General features: G+C 45.7%; 1 protein-coding gene across 5 annotated transcripts in view; it reads right to left on the reverse strand.

Annotated features, from left to right (window-relative positions):
- copz2 (COPI coat complex subunit zeta 2) overlaps positions 1-9,256 on the reverse strand; it is a 44,725-nt gene that overhangs the window by 24,955 nt on the left and 10,514 nt on the right. For all 5 annotated transcript variants that reach the window (XM_055152617.1, XM_055152616.1, XM_055152618.1 and 2 more), the window contains one exon: positions 2,993-3,061. In XM_055152617.1, coding sequence (XP_055008592.1) covers positions 2,993-3,061 — 69 coding nt within the window. The remainder of the gene's footprint in view (positions 1-2,992; positions 3,062-9,256) is intronic.

Here is a 9,256-nt window from a genome sequence, read left to right on the forward strand (position 1 = left end):
CTCTCTCCTCATCTGTCTCTCTCTCTCCTCATCTGTCTCTCTCTCCTCATCTGTCTCTCTCTCTCTCTCATCTGCTCTCTCTCTCCTCATCTGTCTCTCTCTCTCTCTCCTCATCTGTCTCTCTCCTCATCTGTCTCTCTCTCTCTCTCTCTCTCTCTCTCTCCTCATCTGTCTCTCTCTCTCCTCATCTGTCTCCTCATCTGTCTCTCTCTCTCATCTGTCTCTCTCTCTCTCTCTCATCTGTCTCCTCATCTCTGTCTCTCTCTCCTCATCTGTCTCCTCATCTCTCTCCTCATCTGTCTCCTCATCTGTCTCCTCATCTGTCTCTCTCTCTCCTCATCTGTCTCCTCATCTGTCTCCTCATCTGTCTCTCTCTCTCTCTCTCTCATCTGTCTCTCATCTGTCTCCTCATCTGTCTCCTCATCTGTCTCTCTCTCCTCATCTGTCTCTCTCTCCTCATCTGTCTCTCTCTCTCTCTCCTCATCTCTGTCTCTCTCTCTCCTCATCTGTCTCTCTCTCCTCCCTCTGTCTCTCTCTCTCCTCCTCATCTCTCTCTCTCCTCATCTGTCTCTCTCTCTCCTCATCTGTCTCCTCCTCTGTCTCTCTCTCTCCTCCTCTGTCTCTCTCTCCTCGTCTGTCTCTCTCTCCCTCCCTCTCTCCTCATCTGTCTCTCTCTCCTCCCTCTCTCCTCCTCTGTCTCTCTCTCCTCTCCTCTCTCTGTCTCTCTCTCTCTCCTCGTCTGTCTCTCTCTCCCTCCCTCTCTCCCTCTCTCTCTCTCTCTCCTCTCTCCTCATCTGCTCTCTCTCTCTCTCTCTCTCTCTCTCTCCTCATCTGTCTCCCTCTCTCCTCGTCTGTCTCTCTCTCCTCCCTCTCTCCTCATCTGTCTCTCTCTCCTCCCTCTCTCCTCCTCTGTCTCTCTCTCTCCTCCTCTGTCTCTCTCTCCTCCCTCTCTCTCCTCATCTGTCTCTCTCTCTCCTCATCTGTCTCTCTCTCCTCATCTCTCTCCTCATCTGTCTCTCTCTCCTCATCTCTCCATCCTTCGGTTTGTCTCTTAACACTTTTCTTCCTATATCTGTACCCTTTCTCCATCCCTCTCTCCTTCTCCCTTCCATCTCCTCCATCCCTCCCTCTCGCTCTCCTCACTCCCCCCCCCCCCCCACCCCCCCCCCACCCCCCACTCCTTCATATTCTTTCCACTTTTTCTCTCAGTCCCATCTCTCCTCACTACCTTTCCTCTCCCCTCTCTAACCTCCTTGTTTCTCTCTCCTCTCTCTCTCTCTCTCTCCCTCATCTGTCTCTCTGCGTCTCCCTCTCTCCATCCTTCAGTTTGTCTCTTAACACTTTCCTTTCCATCTCTGTTTCTACCCCGTCTCACTCGAACTCCATCTCCTCCCTCTCTCTCTCTCTCTCTTCACTCCTTCAAATTCTCTCCTCACTACCTTTCCTCTCTCCTCCTTGTCTCTCTCCCTCTCTCCATCGTCCATCTCTCAATCCTTCCGGTTTGTCTCTTCACTCTTCTCTTCTTTTCTTCTGCATCTGTCTCTCCCCGTCTCACTCGTACTTTGTCTCTCTCCCTCTCTCCTTCACCCTCCCTTTACCCCCTTTCCTCTCTCTCTTCTCTTCTCTCACTCTGTCCCAGATCAATACTCTCTACCTCTCCCTCTCCTCTGCCTCTCCCCTTCCCCTTCCATCTCCTCCATCCATCCCTCTTGCTCACCTTGTTTCTCTCCACATTCCATCAAATTCTATCCATCTTTTCTCTCTGTCCAATCTCTCCTCACTACCTTTCCTCTCCCCTCTCTCCCCCTCTATCCTCGTTGTCTCTCTTTCCTCTCTCTCTCACCCTTCCCTCTCTCCCTCATCTGTCTCTCTGCGTCTCCCTCTCTCCATCCTTCGGTTTGTCTCTTAACACTTTCCTTCCTATATCTGTTTCTCCCCGTCTCACTCGTACTTTGTCTCTCTCCCTCTCTCCTTCACCCTCCCTTTACCCCCGTTTCCTCTCTCTTCTCTACCCTCTCTCTCTCTGATCAGTCCTGGTTTCTCTCTCTCCTCCCTCCTCTCTATCCTTTTGTCTCTCTCTCTCTCCCTCTCTCCCCTTTCTCTTCTCTCTTTCCTCTCACTCAATCCCCGATCATTACTCTCTACTTGCCCCTTTTCTCTCCTTCATCTTCTCCATCCCTCCCTCCGTCTCTCCTCACTCCTTCAGAATCTCTCCACCTTATCTCTCCCCCTCTTTATCCTCCTTGTCTCTCTCCCTCTCTCCATCTCTCTCCATCCTTCAGTTTGTCTCTTAACACTTTTATTCCTATATCTGTGCCTTCTCTCTCCCCTCACTCCTTCATACTCTCTCCACCTTGTCTCTCTGTCCCATCTCTCCTCACTACCTTTCCTCTCTCCTCTCCCCTCTCTCCCCCTCTATCCTCCTTGTCTCTCTTCCCTCTCTCCCTCATCTGTCTCTCTGCGTCTCCCTCTCTCCATCCTTCGGTTTGTCTCTTAACACTTTCCTTCCTATATCTGTTTCTCCCCGTCTCACTCGTACTTTGTCTCTCTCCCTCTCTCCTTCACCCTCCCTTTACCCCCCTTTCCTCTCTCTTCTCTCCCCTCTCTCTCTCCTCCCTCCTCTCTATCCTTTTGTCTCTCTCTCTCTCCCTCTCTCCCCTTTCTCTTCTCTCCTCTCTCTTTCCTCTCACTCAATCCCCGATCATTACTCTCTACTTGCCCCTTTTCTCTCCTTCATCTTCTCCATCCCTCCCTCCGTCTCTCCTCACGCCTTCAGAATCTCTCCACCTTTATCCTCCTTGTCTCTCTCCCTTTCTCCCTCTCTCCATCCTTCAGTTTGTCTCTCAACACTTTTTTTTTTCTTCATCTGTTCCTCCCCCATCTCCTCTCCCTCTCTCCTTCATCCTTCCTTTACCTCCTTTCTCTCACTCCTTCCCATCTCTCCTCACTACCTTTCCTCTCTCTCCTCATTCTCTCCGTACTTGGACAGTACCTTGGACAGGAGTCTTGTTCCGTCGTTGTCCAGGATGAAGACGGCCTTCACCGTGAACAGAGAAGGTTCCTGAAACACAAACACAAACACAAACACACAGGTCAGACACACAAAAACACACAACACACAAAAACACACAACAACTCCAAACATAAAACTACAACTTGTATTTAAGATATTATCAGTGTCGGGAAGGTGACTTTTAAAATGTAATCCCCTACAGATTACAGATTACACACACCAAAATGTAGTTTGTAACAGAATCCATTAAATTACTTAAAGTGGGTAATGTAATCTGAATACTTTGGATTACCTGATATTGTCGTGCTTTTTAGTTTAGTTCTGGTTTTAGTCCTGGTTTAGATCTAGTTTAGTTTTGGTTTTAGTCCTGGTTTAGTTCTGGTTTTAGTCCTAGTTTAGTTCTGGTTTTAGTCCTAGTTTAGTTCTGGTTTTAGTCCTAGTTTAGTTCTGGTTTTAGTCCTAGTTTAGTTCTGGTTTTAGTCCTAGTTTAGTCCAAGTTTAGTTCTGGTTTAGGTCCTGGTTTAGTTCTAGTTTAGTCCTGGTTTTAGTCCTGGTTTAGTCCTAGTTTAGTCCTGGTTTAGTTCTGGTTTTAGTCCTAGTTTAGTTCTGGTTTTAGTCCTAGTTTAGTTCTGGTTTTAGTCCTAGTTTAGTTCTGGTTTTAGTCCTAGTTTAGTTCTGGTTTTAGTCCTAGTTTAGTTCTGGTTTTAGTCCTAGTTTAGTCCAAGTTCAGTTCTGGTTTAGGTCCTGGTTTAGATCTAGTTTAGTCCTGGTTTAGTCCTAGTTTAGTCCTGGTTTAGTTCTGGTTTTAGTCCTAGTTTAGTTCTGGTTTTAGTTCTAGTTTAGTCCTGGTTTAGCGCTGGCTTTAGTCCTGGTTTAGTTCTGGTTTAGTTCTGATTTTAGTCCTAGTTTAGTTCTAGTTTAGTCCTGGTTTAGTCCTGGTTTTAGTTCTAGTTTAGTCCTAGTTTAGTTCTGGTTTTAGTCCTAGTTTAGTTCTGGTTTTAGTCCTGATTTAGCCCAAAATGTGAAAACAGGAAAATACCTCTGTGTAATCCATTTATTTCAACAAAGTAACTGTAATCCAATCACCACTCACTGAAACAGTAACTGTAACTGAATACAGTTACTCATAATTTGTACTCTGATTATGTAACTCAGGTACATGTAATCTGTTACTCCAAAACACTGAATATTAGTGTATTATTTCAAGTGCTCAGTTTAAGTTCTACAGGAGAACTTCAAACACAGAAAACTTTCATGACCACGAGATCCAAACGTTAATGTCGGTCGAGAACAATCGGTTTGTTTCCACATCGTGAGGCAGGTTTTACGCTGCAGTACCACAGTACCAATATTACTGCCCCCTAGTGGAGCGCACGGAGTCGGCGTAATAATATTTTTTCCTTTGATCGACTTCTGTGTCAAATTTCATGATTGTACGTGTACAGTGTTGGGGAGTAACAGATTACATGTACCGGCGTTACGTAATCAGAGTACAACTTATGAGTAACTGTATTCGGTTACAGTTACTGTTTCAATGAGTGGTAATTGGATTACAGTTACTTTGCTGAAATAAGTGGATTACAAGGCGGTATTTTCCTGTTTTCACATTTTGTGCTACCTCCCATTTATTTATTTTTTATTTGGGTAATCCCACTCATTGCCGGAAACCCACACAGAACGCGAGCGATGTAAACGTCATGTTAACGTTGGCGGCGTCAGTCACACAATGGATGAGGTCGTAGAGCCAGTAGAACAGAGTCAGCAGTGCACAGGTAAAAACACATTTGTGACTTGGAATTTCTTCTCCCGTCGTGAGATACAAACACACACCTTCATCATCGTCATCAACCTGAGAACGCGCGGGTCATGTCTCCTTCCGTAGTTACTGCGCGGACACAGACGTCCTCACGTGCGCCGCGTGTGGACCGTGTTTTCTCGCGTACGCTGCGTACATCGCGCTCCCTCCTGTGACCCTCCAGGACTAAACCAGTCCAGGACTAAACTAGGACTAAACCAGGACTGAACCAGGTCTAAATAGGACTAAACCAGAACTAACCAGGTCTAAACTAGGACTAAACCAGAACTAACCAGGTCAAAAATCAGGACTAAACCAGGACTAAAATCAGGACTAAACCAGGACTAAAATCAGGACTAAAACCAGGACTAAACCAGGTCTAAACAATATGACACCTAACAGTAGGTTAGACTTGAATAATTTTAAGGTGATCTGATATAAACCTAATTTCTCTATCAATAATATTTTTTAATATGGTGAAGGAAAGACTGATCTTGTTATTGTCTTTTAACAGACAAAACATCTTATGTTAAAATGTCCTTGTCTTTGATTCTCTACAGCAAACAGTCGTTTATTCATAGAGACTTGGGCTCAACAGACAATTTGAAGACAACAAACAAGAATTTTCAGCATGTGGCTGCTACGTTCACATTGTTTTAAAAAGCAGCACAATATCAAGTAATCCAAAGTAATCAGATTACGTTACTCACTTTAATTTAATGGATTCTGTTACAAACTACATTTTGGTGTATGTAATCTGTAATCTGTAGGGGATTACATTTTAAAAGTCACCTTCCCAACACTGTACGTGTACATTTTTTTTGCCCTCATTGATATTCCCTAATGCATTTTTGAGTCAAGACAATGATGTTCATTTTGTCTTCTTATGTACTTTAACTTCTTAGGTTCTTTTTAAAGACAATACAGTAAAGTGTGTTTACGTTGTTGACCACAGCCTACAGGAAGTAACAACAGCTGATCTACGACACGTCACCACCAACACCGGGGACAGTTCTGAAGATGCAGCAGCAGCCAAAACATGTCAACAAGGTAAACACACTTTACTGCACAGGTGTCAAACATACGGCCCGGGGGCCAGATCCGGCCCTCCAAGACCTTTAATCTGGCCCTTGGCTGATTTTCTACTAAAATATTTGAATTATATTTTTTTATTAAAATCTTGTTAATTTTCTGTGGTGTTTATCACAGCAGCGTCTCCAGCGTCTCTGTACGTGGCCCCTCCCACCAGAGCAGCACAAATGAAGACTTGTCTCTTTCCAAACGCTCTTAAAGGACGATCGTTTTGACTGTTGACCGTGACACCCTCATCAGAAAAATGTCCAACATGAGAAAAGTGGAGCCGAGTGCAGGATTTTACAACAAAAATGTACTTATTCCTATTTACACAAAAGTTCATACTAAAACTTTGTGTTGAAACTGTATTTTTCTTAAAGTTTCAGGTTGTTCATAATATTATAATATTTTGTAAAAGAAAGAGTTCATCAATTAAAAAAGATTTCTGTAATAGATTTGTTTTTTTCTGCACAAATATTTGAACTTATTGTTATTTTTGGGGTTTATATGACATGAGTTTTCTGATCCGGCCCCTTTGGGATCAAAGTAGGTTGGACACGGCCCCCGGACCAAAATGAGTTTGACACCTCTGCTTTCCTGCATTGTCTTTAAAAAGAACCTAAGAAGTTAATGCATTTTTGAGTCATTTGGGGGCGCTGACGAGCCATTTTATTTATTTTTGGAAAATGGAAATAGCCAAAACTTAGAGAAGCGCAAGTTTTACGAGACGGTAAAATTTCAGGACTTTTCATCATTGTTCAGTGGGTGAAAAATGGGTGAGTTGGTTAGGAAAAAAATATTAAGAAAGAAAGAAGAAAGAAAGAATAATATTCTGATGCAAGAACAATGTTCCGCCTTTTTTTTGGCCGACAAACTATACATTTTCGGAAACCTCTGGAGCATTGCTACGTCATGGCGAGAGTCCCTGGTCACTACGGGCAAGTCACGTCGCGCCATTCCGTTTTTCGGCCACTTGGAGCATCGGTTTGCCATACTAATAGGCCCTTCGCCAGCCTCTGGTGCTAATTAATAGCCAATTTCTAAAAAGTAAAAAAGAAACAACACAATGACTACTTCTTCTTCTAGATCAGGGGTGTCCAAACTTTTTTCATCAAGGACCACATATCTAAAGACAGACGAAGCAGAGGGCTGATCGAGGGCCGTAGACTGGAGCTCAGTACAGCGAATAATTAAAATATGTGCATGTTTAACACGTTAGAATGAATAAAGATTAACGGCTCATTCTAAGATCCTTAAAACCAAACACTAAATATTAAATATTCACTTTCTCAAGGTAGATTTTCAAAAAAAACTTGCAGTAAAAAGTTAATTTTTAATTGATGCAAGGTAATTTGGGCCAATTCACCTGGAAGCTTGAGGGCCAAGAAAGATTTGTCTGAGGGCCGCATTTGGCCCCTGGGCCATACTTTGGACACGCCTCATCTAGATAAAGAAAACTGGGCAAATTTCTCAGTTTTCCCAGATTTTGTCAGAGTTCCTATCGCCAACAAAAGCCCAAAGGAAGTTGTCATCAGTTTCCAAACGTCTTCCGGTTTTAGAGAACACGGAAAAAGGACTCCAGCCTGTTATTCCGACGTTCTGACAGCAGAGGGCGCTCCAACACATAAATGCCCCATTGGAAAGACGAATTTTTAAGTGAGAAACTGTGAAATGCTGATCCTAAAGTGACCAAAAACATGTTAAAAAGAGAATAAAAGTCACAAAAAAAAGTGTTCTTTAATAGAGTCGTGGTTAAATTGAGATAAAATAGCGACACTTGGGCGTAACTGGACCCGGGCCGGAGCACTCAAAGCGTTCGTTGTGTTGAAGCTGGACTCTGTGGCTCTTGGCGTCTGTGGATCTTTCAGAAACTCGCAAAAAGATTTTCAGCCTTTTTGTGTCGTGCCGTCGGCAAAAAAAAGAAAAAAACATTCAGCGCAGGTACGTGCCAAAGCCTCTCATATCTCAGAGTGTGAAGGGCCCCTGGCCCCGGGACACTCGCTCACCAGGGGCCCCCACCCCACCCCCCCCCAACGCCCTTTAGCTCCAACGAGTCCGACCGGTTCTGAAACCTAAACCCGGCTCTCCATCTCACCGGGATCCGCTCTGTGACTCAGCACTCAGGCAGGTCCAGAGCGGGGACTAGACCGAGGACTAGACCGGGGACTAGACCGGGGACCAGACCGGGGACCAGACCGGGGACCAGACCGGGGACTAGACCAAGGACTAGACCAGGGACCAGACCAGGGACCAGACCAGGGACCAGACCAGGGACTAGAGAGAGGATGAGAACAAGGACTAGACCAGGGACTAGACCGGGGACTTTAGCGGGGACTAGAGCGGGGACTAGACCAAGGACCAGACCAGGGACTAGACCGGGGACTAGACCAGGGACTAGACCAAGGACCAGACCAAGGACCAGACCAGGGACTAGAGAGAGGACGAGAACAGGGACTAGAGAGAGGACGAGAACAGGGACTAGACCAGGGACTAGACCAGGGCGAGACCAGGGACTAGACCGGGGACAAGACCGGGGACGAGACCGGGGACGAGACCGGGGACGAGACCGGGGACAAGACCAGGGACGAGACCGTGGACAAGACCGGGGACTAATAAGAGGACCAGACCAGGGACGAGACCGGGGACGAGACCAGACCAGGGACTAGACCAGGGACTAGAGAGAGGACGAGAACAGGGACGAGACCAGGGACCAGACTAGGGACTAGACCAGGGACTACAGAGAGGATCAGATGGGGAACAAGACCGGGGACCAGACCAGAGACAAGAAAGGAGACTAAGCCAGAGACTAGACCAGAGACCAGACCAGAGACCAGCCAAAGGATCAGACCAGAGACCAGCCAAAGGATCAGACCAGAGACCAGAAACCAGAACAGAGACCAAACCATACAGAGTGCAGACCAGAGATGAGTCCAAACCAGGGACCAGAGCAGAGACCTGAGTCCAGAACCAGAGACCAGACCTAAGACCAGACCTAAGACCAGACCTAAGACCAGACCACGCAAACGGAAAAGTTTTTTTTTTTTTTTTGTTTCTACCTGTTTGAAATGTGTTTTTTTTTAATATATGTGTAAATAAAATCTAATCTAAAACTCTAAATATGAGACCAGACCAGAGACTAGACTTGACGCCGGAGTCCAGACCTGAGACTTGACTAGGAACCAGACTAGAGACGAGGGCCAGTCCGGACCAAAGTTCTGTTATGCACTGACTTGCTTAGATCCACAGTCAGAGTGTATCACAGAACTTAGACCAGAACCGAAACCAGGATCAGGACCGAAACCCAGGATCAGGACCGAAACCCAGGATCAGGACCGAAACCCAGGATCAGGACCGAAACCCAGGATCAGGACTCA

Source organism: Boleophthalmus pectinirostris, unplaced genomic scaffold (assembly GCF_026225935.1).
Source record: "Boleophthalmus pectinirostris isolate CB_2022bp ecotype Guang Dong unplaced genomic scaffold, ASM2622593v1 HiC_scaffold_17, whole genome shotgun sequence".
In the NCBI taxonomy this organism is placed as follows: Eukaryota; Metazoa; Chordata; class Actinopteri; order Gobiiformes; family Gobiidae; genus Boleophthalmus; species Boleophthalmus pectinirostris.